Source organism: Schizophyllum commune (genome assembly GCF_000143185.2).
Source record: "Schizophyllum commune H4-8 unplaced genomic scaffold SCHCOscaffold_15, whole genome shotgun sequence".
Classification (NCBI taxonomy): Eukaryota; Fungi; Basidiomycota; class Agaricomycetes; order Agaricales; family Schizophyllaceae; genus Schizophyllum; species Schizophyllum commune.
Window position 1 is genome coordinate 500821 of NW_026089552.1, and position 12378 is coordinate 513198.

Sequence of the window (12378 nt, forward strand, 5' to 3'; positions counted from 1 at the left end):
CACATTAAAAAACGATATGAAGTTGATAAGCTTCTCAAAGGGAATCCGCTCCAAGCCTCGTTTCTGTTCGCTGCGCATCATCCTCGCGGTTGTTTGGCAAGCGTCTTTGACCAGGTCAGTCTCAGCAGTATTTAAGTCAGTATGTTTTCTTCCCCTCTAGCCAGCTACTCAGCCTTACTCTCGCCGCCAACACACGTTCTTCTTCGCTTCTCTCTCACTCTCAATCACCATGTCTTCCTTCGCGTCGATCTGCTCGCCTTCGGTCGCTCTCACCCGTTATGACCCCGATTCCTTCGTGGGCTACGTTCAGCGGGTGATACGTGACCCCGCGATGACGACGTTCATCACCTCCTTCATCGACATCGACTCCCTCATCGTGCCCTTGTCAAACAACGACATCGTCAAGGTTGTGAACGAGCAGGGCATCGTCCAGAACTACGCGGTCAAGTGGACCACGGCCGAGAAGACACACGCCACTATCCACCGTTTGGCAACCATGCTGTCGTGCATTCTGGCCGACCACTGCATCGGCGGCACCATGGATCACCTTCCCGCCAATATCCCGGCTCGCGCGCTTCAACAGGCGGGCCTCCCTCGCGTCCCCGCGTTTCTCGCTGCCGCACTGCACACCAACTGTCTTTCTGCCATCCGCACCAGTACCGGCGAGGAGCTCGTTGAGGTGTACAATCACGTTCAGAACACCGCTCGTTTCTACGTCCGTCTCCTTCTCAAGTTGCTCGAACGGCAGGTGCAGCTCGGTTTCGACAGCGCGTACAACTTCGGGGCTTGTATGGGCTTCAACAAGGCGGCCTTCCTCCAAGTCATCGCCCCATGGCTTGTTGAGCAGGAGGCGAAGCGCCGTGGCATGAGCGTTGAGACCCTTCTCCGCGTGTCCTCCCCTTCGGGCGACGGTAGCAACAAGGCCCGTGTTGTGCCAGAGCCCGAGGGCGACATCAATGCTGGATGGGCGGCTTCGCACAACGTGCTCGGCCTGCCTTTCTCTATTCGACTCGCCTGCGATGACGTCGCTGACGAAGAGCTCGAGCCCGGTGACCTGCCTGCTCGCCATCTCGTACGGTTTATCTCTCGTGATGTTACGCACACGGTCTTCGGCTTCATTTGAAGTCCCGTAGTCGAGGCTGGGGGGGCCGTGTCGTGTGACAACTTCAACTGTGACCGCTACAGTATCTCGATTAGATAGCCTCGACACGCGACTCATCTCTTAGTAATTTAGTTTTGCTCCTCCCGTAGTTTCTTCTATCTCGTTCGTGTACTTTCCATTGCCTTCCTATCCTTCTCAGATATAGTAGAAAATACTCAGAATTTCCATAGCCTTCTCGATACTCATGTACTGGTATATAGACGTCGTCTCCTAGGCGGAGCGACAACTCTTTCGATCCCTCGTAATACATTGCCTCGTGTTCCCGCCTTACCCGCGTGAGCCTAAGTCGTAACGCATTGATTCGCTCTGCCTACGCCAAGAGCTTCGACATTGACTCGCTCTGTCGTCGTCCCTTGCCTGACCGTGTATCACGAACTTCGAAGGTAATTTCTGATATTCTAAGCGTATCGTGAGGTCCTGAACGTTAAGTTGTGCGCTAGTCTACAACAGAAAGACATTCGCGGGTATGGGGGGAGCGCTCGTCTACTTCCTGGGCGACGTGTGCGGCGAGCCGTACGCAGAGGATGGTCTGTCAATAGCCAGGCGGTTTCGCAACCTTTCGTTGTCCCGTTCCAAGCTGGAAAGAGACGCACGATTAGCTAACTACACGCCGCGGATGACAATAAACCTACTTCAACGCCTTTTGTTTATAGTCGGCCGCGTCCCGTTCCGCCCTCCGCTTAGCTGACTGCAGCTCGTTCTCCTGAGTGTGCTGCACGCCGCGTCAGTACATACAAGCGGGGAGACCACGGCTTGGGGCCTACCAGCTGATCGGTCCTTCTCCTTAGCTCCTCCAGCTTCGCCTCGTATGCCCTTCTCTCTTCCTCGAACTTCGCGCGCTGTCGCTCCACCTCTGCGACCGCATGCTTTGCGTCGCGTACTGTGCGCTGGTTGCCGGCCTTGCCACTGAGTTGGCTTGTCAGCTCTTCGATCCGGGGATCCGCTCGTCGCGAGATGGTCGCCGGCCGGCTGGCGTTGGCTAGGGACTTCGTCTCGAGGTCGACGATGCGCACGTTGAGTTCCTTGACCTGCTTCTCGAGGTGCGCCTGTATGGCGTGCATCAGTCATTGTACCCGACGACGAAAGGCGTATGCACACTGACATTCAATCTATCCAGCTCCGAATTCTCCACCCTGACTTTCCCCAATTCCATCTGACACTCGTTCGCGTACGCCTCCGCACGCTTCATGCGTTCGAACGCGCTCGCAACCCGGTCCTCCTGCTCCTCGACAGCACGCTCAAGGTCCTGCTTCTTAAGCATCAGACGCTGCACCTCCGTGTCGCTCGGATCGACGTGATCAAGCCTGATCTCCTCGAGCTCGGCCTGAAGCGCTCGCCTGGCCTTCTGCAGTAACGCACGGTCCGCCTCCGCGTCGTCGAGCACGGCGCGTAGTTCGCGCACTTGAGAATGAAGGGCGACAATCTGCGACTGCTGCTCTGCTTGTGCGGCGACGGAGGATTCGTACGCCTTAGTGACGTCGGATATCTTCGTCTCCATGCGCTCCTTCTCCTTTTTCCAACCGCCGCTGTTGTAGACCTCATCGTCGAAGCGGAGCTGGAGCTCGTCGTAATCGGAACGGATCTTGCGGTTCTCCTCACGAAGGCGGCTGAGCGCGTCGCGCTGAGCTTGAAGCTCTTCGCTGAGTTGAGACAGCTCGGCTGAGTTCGTACAATGTCAGCTAAGCTGTCTTGCGTAATGAGAAGGTACTAGCGCACCTTGATACTTCTTGCGTGTCTGGTCGGCGTTGAAGTCGCGTTCAGCAAGGTCCTTCTGGTGCTGCTCGCGCTCGTCGTCGAGCTCTTCAGTGAGACGCTGCCTAAGAAGTTCGAGGTCCGATGACTCCCGTCCCTCGTCTTCCAGCTTGGCCTCGAGCTGCGCGACACGATGTTCAGCAGACTTGAGTCGTTTCTGAACGCCCTTGTGCTCAGACTCGAGTGCAGAGTGCGCCTTCTCGAGATCTGACAGCTGCCTCTTCACTGCAAGAACATCAGTCAAGATCGCAACATACTTGGCCAAACAACACACCATGTGCCTCCGCCCGTGCCGCCTTCGCTCGCGCGATCTCGGTGGCTTCCAGCTTCTGCTGATATGAAAGTTCATTAGCCTTGTAGCCCTCGATAGCCGTGCGAAGTTCTAGTCGAACACAGTTAGTTTCGTGTCGCTAGAGTCTATCGAGGCCAATACATACCTGAAACAGCAGCGGACGACGATGAAGACGTGATGGCCTCCTCTTGAAGCTTCTGCTGCAGTTGCCGCTTGATATCTACGATTGTGTTCAGTATCGAGTTATTGGACTCCGAAGGTGTATCACATACTTGCAGCCTCCGTCTGCGCTAACTGGTTCTGTTCCTCCAGTTGCGAGATCTGCGCCTGAAGTTGCTTCTTGGCCTGATTAAGTTCGCGCACTTGGCCCTTCTGCAGCTCCAATTCGCTCTGCGCACTCCGCTGCTGAACGAGCTATGGTGCGAGTGAGTATTGATTATGAAGCGTTGGGCAGAGACTCACTAAAGCCTTCCTCGACTCCTCCAGACGGGTGTAGTTCTCCCGTTCTTCGGTGATGGCGTGCTGGAACTTTGACCACATCGCCTGGATGCCATCGATCTGCGCGGCTTCAGCGACACGGCGAGCTTCGGCCTCCTCCGCCAACAGCTCGGTCAGGCGCGCGTTCTCCTTCGCTAGCCGGACCTTGTACTGTTGCAAGAACTGCTTCGAGCCGTCGCTGTTCTCGAGCTCCGCTGTCATCTCGCGGATAGACGACTCCAGGTGTTGCCGCACGCGCTCCTGGGCGGCCATCTGCAACTCGAGCACCTGGACCTGCTGCTTGAGAGCGCTGATCTGGCGTTCCGAGATGTGAGGCGCGTCCGGACGAGAACTGGTGCGCGTCCGTCCCGAGTGCCCATCTGAGCCGCGTTTGCTGGGTGATACGTTGGACATCCGACGGAAGTCGTTAGCAGAGGCGCTCGAACGAGACTTCCGCGGGCGCGAGGGGGTATTCGTGAGCTCGTCGTCAAGAGCCTGAAGCTCGCGGATGAGACGGGACTGGAAGGACGGATCCGACGGAGCAGTATTCAAGACGAGGTCGCGGATCTCCGCATGCTGACGCTCAATGCGCTCGCGTATCCTGTTGGATGTCGCATTCGCGGACTCCGACTCATCAAGCTGAGCCTGTAGTTCAGCGATCTTGGTTTCGTACTGCCTCTGCATCTTGGCCATGGAGTTTGGCGTGATGGTCTCGTCTGCCAAGCGCTCCAGCTCCTTCTCGAGGGCATCCTTCGACCGCTGAACAATCTGCACCTGCTCAACCAACTCCTCTACGCGCGTCTGCGTATTGTGCAGCTCGTTCTGGAGTCGCCGGACCTGTAATTCGGCCAAGTCCTTCTCCTTGCGCTCCTTCTCAAGGTCGGCCATCGCTTTCGCGGCACGCTCCTCCTGCACTCTGCCCGTCTTGTCGCGATTGCGCATCTCCAAGCGTTCCCGCTCCGTCTCGCGCTGCATGTCTTCAGCCTCGTGCATCAAGCGACTCTTCGCCTTCTCCAAGGACCGGATGTAGGCAATATTCTTCTGCAATTCGAGCTGAGCATCCGCGAGTTGTCGGTCGGTGACGCGCTTGGCCTCTTCGAGCACGTGGACGTGTTCGACGATGGTCTTATCCTGCTTAGACTCGAGCTGCTTGACCTCCCATTCGCGGGCTTTCAGATCATCCAACGCCTTCTTCAGGTCGCGCTCGAGCTTGACGTTGTGGTCCTTGATGCGGATGAGCTCTGCCTTCTGACTAGCAAGTCGCTGCTCAAGGGTGGTGCGCTTGGACGTCTCGCTCTCCAGCTCCTTCTTGCTCGACTCCAGCTGGCGCTGGACGGCACCTTTGTCCCGCTCCATCTGGATGACAAGCTCGTCGAAGTCCAGATACTTGGCTTGCGCCGCAGCAAGTTGGCGCTCCAGAGTCTGCAGATCGGTCAGCTCCGCACGCAGCGCTACGATGGCAGGAACTGACCTCTTTCGCTTTCTGAGCCGCCGCCAGCGAGTCCTCCGACTCGCTCTGTCGGGAGCGCAGAGATTGCAGCTCCGACTCGAGCGCCCGCTTTGCCTTCTCAGCATCCGCCAGAGCCGCTTGTGACTTCGTCAATTGAGCCTGCGCCCCGCGTTCGCGCTCCAGCAGCGACGCGTAGGTGTTCTCCAGAGACTGATGCTCCCGATTCACATGCTCAAGCTCCGTCTTCAGCTTGCCCTGCAGCTCGAGGGCCGTGCGGCGCGCCTCGGTGACCTCGGCCTCCATTTGCGCGACATGAGACCGCAGAGTGGCGACCTCCTGCTCGCGGCTCTTCTCCACCTCGTTACGGCGCTCCTCCTCGCTGGTCTTGGCATTCAGGACGGCTCGTAGCTCATCGAGCTCCTCTTGCAGCTTGTTCTGCACAGCTACGCCGCGTGTGCGGTCCTGACGTTCAGCGTCCAGCTCGGCGGCAAGTGTATCGATGTCGCTCTTGAGGTCGATGATCTCCTTCGCGGCTTGCTTGGAGGCCAGTGCCGATGCGTCGAGATCCTGCTGCAGGCTAGCAATGCGCTCCTCCTTGCGCTGGATCATGGTCGAGTACTCGTTGGCGGTGCGAGCCATCTCGGCGAGTTGCTCTTTGGCTTGACGGGCTTCTTCTTCAAGACCATCGGCCTTGTCCTTGAGTAGCTCTCTATGAGGTCAGTCAGCGATCGTCCACGCTCGACAAGTCTTCAATGCATACCTATTCCTGGCTTCGACCGTTAGCTTGCCCTCGAGCTCCTTCAGGTGGACGTCTGAGCGGTCCTTCAACCTATCCAGGTCCTCCTCGCGCTGCATGGCCAGGTTCTTCAGCTCCTCGCTGACCTTCCTCAACTCTTCCATATCCGCATGTACAGCTTCTAGCTCATCCGTCGCTGCATTCAACTGCGCTGTAAGCTCCTCCTCGCGCGCCGTCCACTCCTTCTGCTCGCTCTCCAGGCGGACAAGGTGCTCCGCAGCCTGGTCGAACATCTCCCGCATCGCCTCGTACTTCTCCTCGCTCTCCTTCTGCAGCTTCATCACCCGGTCGAGCTGCGAGTCCAGCGTGTCGAGGTCGCTCTGCAGTGCGAGTACGTCCTCCTCCAGTTCGGCCTCGCGCTTCTTGCTGCGTTCCAGCAGGCTGTCCTTGTCCAGCGCGAGGGCGCGTTCGGCCTCCAACGCGTCCTCGACGCGGCGCTTCTCGGCTTCGAGGGACATCTTGAGGGTCTGCAGGGCCTCGCGCTCTTGTTTATCGCGCTCGGCACGCTCCTTGATGAGCATCAGCTCGGCTTCCTTCCGCCGTAGCTCCTCATCGTTCCGGGTAGCAGCGAGCAACGGGCGAACCTGATCAACGTCAGCCAGCACGTCTGCACCAGCACACCGATGCCCACCTTGGTGTATAGCTGCCACCACGGCCAATCCCTCAACTCCCCATACACCCTCGCATTCCGCTGGATCGTCCGGATCGCCACCGCGCGGTTCAGGATCTTCTTCATCTGCCGCCTCGCCGTATACCGGCGCGCCGCAGCCTGCAGCCTCGAGAAGATGTCAAACAGCAGCAAGTCCCGCCGCTCTTCCAGCTCCGCCAGCACGCCTGCCTTGAAAAAGATCTTCGACGTCCCAATCTTGAAGATCGCGTCGTCGAGCTCGAGCGCGTTGACCATCCGCCTGCACGCCTCGCGCCCATCCATGTACCCTCGAGGGATGATGCCGGGCGTAAGGATCTCGTACCGCTGACGGAACTCGACGAAGGGGAGGCGATTCGGATACCCAAGGCGCGCAATACGGATCCCTTCAAGAACACCATTGCACCGCAACTGGTCGAGCACAAGTGGCACGTCCACCCGCCCGGGCTTCTTGTGCGCATTCGGCACGATACAGCGCACAAAATGCGGCTGCGTCGCCTGCAGCTGCGCCATCAGGCTCGCCAGCTGCTCGCGGTGCCGCTGCCCAACCGTGCGGAACGCACCCTTCTTCAGCCCGCGCTTCTTCCCGATGGTCACCGCACCCGCAGAGACGTAGTCCGAGAACAAGCTCGCCACGTACCGCTCGGACGACTGCGCGAGCACGCGCGTCAGGTGGTCGTTCAGCGGGTCCTTGTTCTTCTCGAGCCACCCGTCCGTGCGGTACTCGACCTTCGCCGCGTAGTGTTGGATGATGAAGCCCTGCTCGAACCGCGACGGCTCGTACTTCAGCCGCCCAGGATGCACCTCCTCGCCTCGCGGCACCGGCCCTGCCCACATCGCGTTCAGCTTGTTCGTGAACGTCAGGTCCGTCGCCTTCGGCATGATGCACTCCTCGTCGAGGCAGCTCAGGATCCCGATCACGTTCCCGCTCGCCTCGATGAGGTCGATCGTCGGCTGCAGGTCGAGCCCGAAGTTGACGTAGTCCCACTTGATGCCCTCGCGCGCGTACTCCTCCTGCTCGAGCACGAACATGTGGTGGTTGAAGAACTGCTGCAGCTTCTCGTTCGTGTAGTTGATGAGCAGCTGCTCGTACGCGTTGACCTCGAAGATCTCGAAGCCAGCTATATCGAGCACGCCGATGAATGTGGACTTTGACGAGGGTCGGTCGAGCGCTTGGTTGATGCGGTCGACCAGGGCACCGAAAGACTTCTCGTACAGGGTCTTACAGAGCGCAGACAGCTCGTCGCAGGCCTGTTGGCGCGTACGCGCCTGCGACACCCACTCGTGACCGGCGCGAGCCAAGGGCTTCAGTACGGCTTTCTTGAACTCATCCACCGGAAGACCAAGCAGATAGCAGACACGCTCAGCCTGCGCATGATGTGGCATAGTCGCGTCGTCGTCGCGCGTAGAGGAGATGACGATGTTGCCGATGTGAAGCACAGCTGCGACGATGCGAAATAGGTCGGCTTGCTCTTGCTGCGTGAAACCAACGACTTCGAGGGCAGACTAATCACCGTGAGCATGGATCTGTGCATGAGAAGGAGTAAGAAGTACCTTGAGTAAATTCCATTCCTCCTTGTCGTCCACTCCATCCACTTCACGCCTGCTGCGGTTGAGGTATTCGTAGTCCTCCACATCACCGTCAAGCAAGAGATCCTCTGCGCAAATGTTACAATTTATCCCAATAGTAGAAAGACTGACGCACTCTTGATGGCACCCCCGCCAGCCATAAGCTGGTAGAATACATGGAAGTTCCGCTCCGCCTCGCTTCGCACTACCACTCTGCTCTTCTCGAGGAGGTACCAGTCGATATTCGCTCCCGCGATACTACCATCTGGGGCGAACGATATCCGGATGAACTTCCCAAACCGACTGGAATTGTTATTTCGCTGCGTCTGCGCATTACCGAAGGCTTCGAGAATGGGGTTGGCTTGCAGAATCTGGCGCTCCAGCAAGCCGAGCCGGCTCTTCGCGTTGAAGCCCGATCCGGACACAGAAGGTGACATGGCGTGCCCGCGCCGTTGTGAGGTGCTGCGGGGTAAGCCCGATGCTGGCATAACGCCGCTGTAGGAGTTGGTGTGTGTGAGGGTGGGGGAGCGGGAATGTGATGGCATGTGGACGTCGGTGGCGATGGCTGCGAGGAACTGGATGACCTTCTTTGTCGTCTCCGTCTTTCCTGCGCCGGACTCTCCTCTGCGACGTGTGAGTGCGTACCCAACCGGATAGCGGCAGCACATACGTGATCAGAATACTCTGGTTCTCCCGCTCGTCCCCCATATTGACCCACGCGCGCTCAGCGACGGCAAAGATGTGCGGCGGGTTCTCATCGCGGCGCTTATTCCTGTACTGCTGGATCACCGCGTCCGTGTACAATGGCAGATTCTGGTACGGATTGATAGCGACCAGAAACAGCCCCGAATACGTCTGTACAAACGCGTCAATCTCCCAGATCAGACGCGTCCCGCGGGTGGCAACGCACGTAGATCGCGCCCGAGCCGTATCTCAGGCGCAGGTTGTGCACCACGCTCGCCTCGTTGAGGAACGTCAGGTCCGCGATATCCTCCGCGCGGTCGAACTTTGGCGGGTTCATCTTCGAGAGCGCGATTATGGGCACCTGGCGGATCTGCGCGGCGCGTCAGTCGATCGTGCGCTCCCAGCGCTGCCCGCACACGCACGTCGCCGCCCGCGGCCATGACGATCTCCGCCACATCGTCCTCCTCCTTGTTCACCCAGCCCGCGAGGTAGCCCTCCTTCTCGTCGGGCACCCACACCCACTTCTTCTCGTTGAACTCGGCTTGGGCGGCAGCGGCGTGCGCAGCAGCCGCGCTGAAAGACGGGCGCGGCATTGGCGCCGGCATGGCTGGCGGTCGTTATGTGCAGGTGAAGCAGAGGTGTGTAGGTAGATTAAGCGCGTCTCAGTCGCAGGGCTCGCTGCCCGCCGCGACGAACAAAGACAAGCGCGTCACCGGCACGCGCAAGTTCGAACCCCTGATCTTTCCAAATCAGGAAAGAAACAGCTCAACAAACAAAGGTCAACGGCAGCGCTCTCGGCCTTGCTCTTATCCAGACATCTTGCAGCTGAGTTCTTCTAGCTTCACGCCAAACATATCCAAATTCATTCCCATTGTGTCTAACTAACTATCCAAAAACCAACCAAGCGCCATGATGAATGCTATGCTACATGGAGGTCATCCCGTCCACACATGCTCTATGTAAGTCTATCGTGTAGGTGAATTATACGTCGTCGAGAGCCGGCGAATGGTACGCCGTCGAGAGTCGGTGAATGGTACGTCGTCAAGCGTCGTGAAAGTGTCCGAAGTCGGGTGAGGTGTATGTGCGCCTGGTACAACAGGCGATCGAACAGGCGAATGAGGCGGCGAAGCTCATATCAGAGCAGGCCGGGGGTGAGTAAGGTGGGAGGGAGATTGGGGAGTGAGTTCGAAATACCCTTGCGCGCTTGGGTAAAACGGCAAGGACTCCTGGACCTTCTCCCTTACTAGACCTTCTCCCCCGCCATCGCCTTCTCCTCGGCGAGCTCCTTCGCAATTTTGAGGTCCAAGCACGGCGCGAACGTGCTGCGCGCGCGGATGGCAGGGCCGTAGCGGTAGAACAGGAACGGGCTTGGCGCGAGCAGCAGGGCTATCAAGCCGAGCAGGGTGGCGGCCCACTTGACGGTCAACTATAGAGAATGGGTCAGTTATGAATGAGAGATTGCGCGTCGGGACCGAACACACCTGCTGGAACATCTGCACAATAAACAGCGGAAACGCCGCCGCGACCGCCGACCGCACCACCGTATTCGCACTCAGCGCCGACGCACTGTACGCGAGGTACGTATCCACCAGATAGCTCAAGAAGCTCATGAAGATCAAGCTGATCGCCATGCCGATCGCCACCGTCGCCACCGCGGGCACCGCCCAGTGGACCGAGGCGTAGTTCCCCGCCCACCCCAGCCAAAAGATGCCGACGACAAGGAGCGGCGCGCCAACCATGCCGCCGTAGAGGCGCTCCTCGGCGGGCGGGAAGCCGCGCCAACGGATGATGAGCTTGGGATAGTGTCGGGAAAGGAAGTAATTGGTGAGCGCGCCAAGGGAGGTGCCGACGCCGACGCCGATGAAGATGAGACCGTTCTGCGAGATGGAGAAGCCGCGGATCTGCTCAAAGATGACCGGGATGGCACCGAACACTGTGAAGAGGGGAGTATGCGTCAGCAAAGCGCTTGAAGGAGATGAGGGAGAGGGTGCTTACTGCCATACAAAACACCATACACGAGAGACAGATAGAGCGTGACGAGCGCGAGAATGGGCTCGATGAAGAGCATCTGGAAGGGTCGGAAGAGCGTGCGGCGGATAACGCCAGCGAGCGACCAGTCTTGGCGGTCGTGCTCAGCATAAAGATTCGCGTAGCGCTCGGGCTCCGCCTTGCGTAGCCGGTGCGCCTTCTTCGCAAGGATCACGGGCGCGTAGGTCTCCGGAAGGGCGACGAGCATGAGCGCGGTGCACGCGCCGGCGAAGATGAACATGACCCAGAACACCCAGCGCCAGCCGAGGTAGCTCTCGGTGATGCTAGGGAAGGGCGTCAGTTTACTAACTTCACGATCGAGGATAGGAAGAAACTCACAACCCAGACGCAATAGGCGCAATGGTCGGCCCAAGAAAGACACAGGCGGTGAACAAGCTGACGGCCTTGCCACGAATCGCCGCGGACCAAATGTCGGCTATAACACCACCGCAGTTGGTGAGAGGGGCGACAGCGAAGAAGCCGGAGAAGAATCGGGTGACGAGGAGTGTTTGGATGTTGGGCGCGAGTGCCTGGCCGAGGATGAAAAGGGTGTAGCAGATCATGGCGACGACGAAGATTGGTTTCCGGCCCACAAGCTCACTGCCAGGGCCCCAGAACAAGGGTCCAATAGCGTAGCCCAAAAGGAACATGGTGGTGATCAGGTATGCAACCTCCCTAGAGACTTGGAAGTGCATTGCGATCGCCAAAGTGGCACTTGTCGGCGCGGATGATGCGAATGTGCTGCGAACGCCGATTAGCAGGGCGTGGAGAGGACGCAAACGACCACGTACACATTCACCGTCATCAACGAGCACACCAAGGTGATCAGCCACCTCCTCCTCTCCGACCAATTTTGCGGGTTCAGCTGGTCGTCCGGCCCATCCCAGGCGACCCGGTTTGGGTCCTCAGCAGGCGGCTGCGCCTTCTCGTGTTGCGGCAGCTCGACGTCGTCGCCGCCATACTGCTCAATCCGAGCTTCTTGCCGGGTGATCTCCCGCTGCAGCTCCGGGGAGACGAACACAGGCACCGCGTCCTCTTCGACGCGCATGGTGAGGGAAGACCGCGACGTCTGCGCCGACGCCGCGATGGCTGCGGAAGTATACGCCATATCGGGGGTCGCTGCCGTCGATCCTGACGCCATATTTTTGAAGCTCCTAGAGTGCGGGACAGCGCAAAGTGGGTACCGAGGGAGCAGCGGAGGCGGGCGAGGATAAATGACAGGGGCAACCTAAAGGTTGGCCGCGCAGAAAGTCAAAAGACTAGTCGTAGATAGTCGTGGACGTGTGGGAAGAGGGAGAGGGCCCCCGGTCGTGAGTGTCGTATACTTTTATAGTCGTCCGCTCTGAGTCGGTCTAGAGTGTGGTTTCGTGACAAAGAAAATTGATAAGGGGAGACGAGCGAGGGAGAACCCCGGGCAGGCAGGCTCCGGTTGCCGCTAAAGATATGTCTCGGTAACTTAGCTCCCGAGTCCCGGTGGGTGCTTAATCGGAGGCTGTGCAGCCCCCGTGTGTCCTCGCCCCTG

At 58.9% G+C, this 12378-nt stretch overlaps 3 protein-coding genes across 3 annotated transcripts; 1 reads left to right on the forward strand and 2 right to left on the reverse strand.

Annotated features, from left to right (window-relative positions):
- Positions 1-169: 169 nt before the first annotated feature.
- Positions 170-1611, forward strand: SCHCODRAFT_02644098 (uncharacterized protein). The gene has a single exon (XM_003026676.2). The coding sequence runs from the start codon at positions 230-232 to the stop codon at positions 1121-1123; it is 894 nt and encodes a 297-aa protein (XP_003026722.2). The 5' UTR covers positions 170-229; the 3' UTR covers positions 1124-1611.
- SCHCODRAFT_02644099 (uncharacterized protein) lies at positions 1398-9537 on the reverse strand. Its single transcript, XM_003026769.2, has 17 exons — positions 9251-9537; positions 9055-9198; positions 8815-8999; positions 8281-8768; positions 8130-8233; positions 6561-8081; positions 5894-6513; positions 5155-5842; positions 3669-5105; positions 3479-3620; positions 3352-3426; positions 3189-3296; positions 2879-3139; positions 2265-2821; positions 1927-2208; positions 1795-1874; positions 1398-1739 (listed from the first exon to the last, which is right to left on the reverse strand). The coding sequence occupies exons 1-17, from the start codon at positions 9431-9433 to the stop codon at positions 1646-1648; spliced, it is 6969 nt and encodes a 2322-aa protein (XP_003026815.2). The 5' UTR covers positions 9434-9537; the 3' UTR covers positions 1398-1645.
- A 519-nt stretch (positions 9538-10056) lies between these two features.
- Positions 10057-11948, reverse strand: SCHCODRAFT_01136736 (MFS general substrate transporter). Its single transcript, XM_003026770.2, has 5 exons — positions 11648-11948; positions 11196-11597; positions 10824-11140; positions 10310-10761; positions 10057-10254 (listed from the first exon to the last, which is right to left on the reverse strand). Exons 1-5 carry the CDS (start codon positions 11902-11904, stop codon positions 10072-10074), a joined length of 1611 nt encoding a protein of 536 aa, XP_003026816.1. The 5' UTR covers positions 11905-11948; the 3' UTR covers positions 10057-10071.
- Positions 11949-12378: the final 430 nt, after the last annotated feature.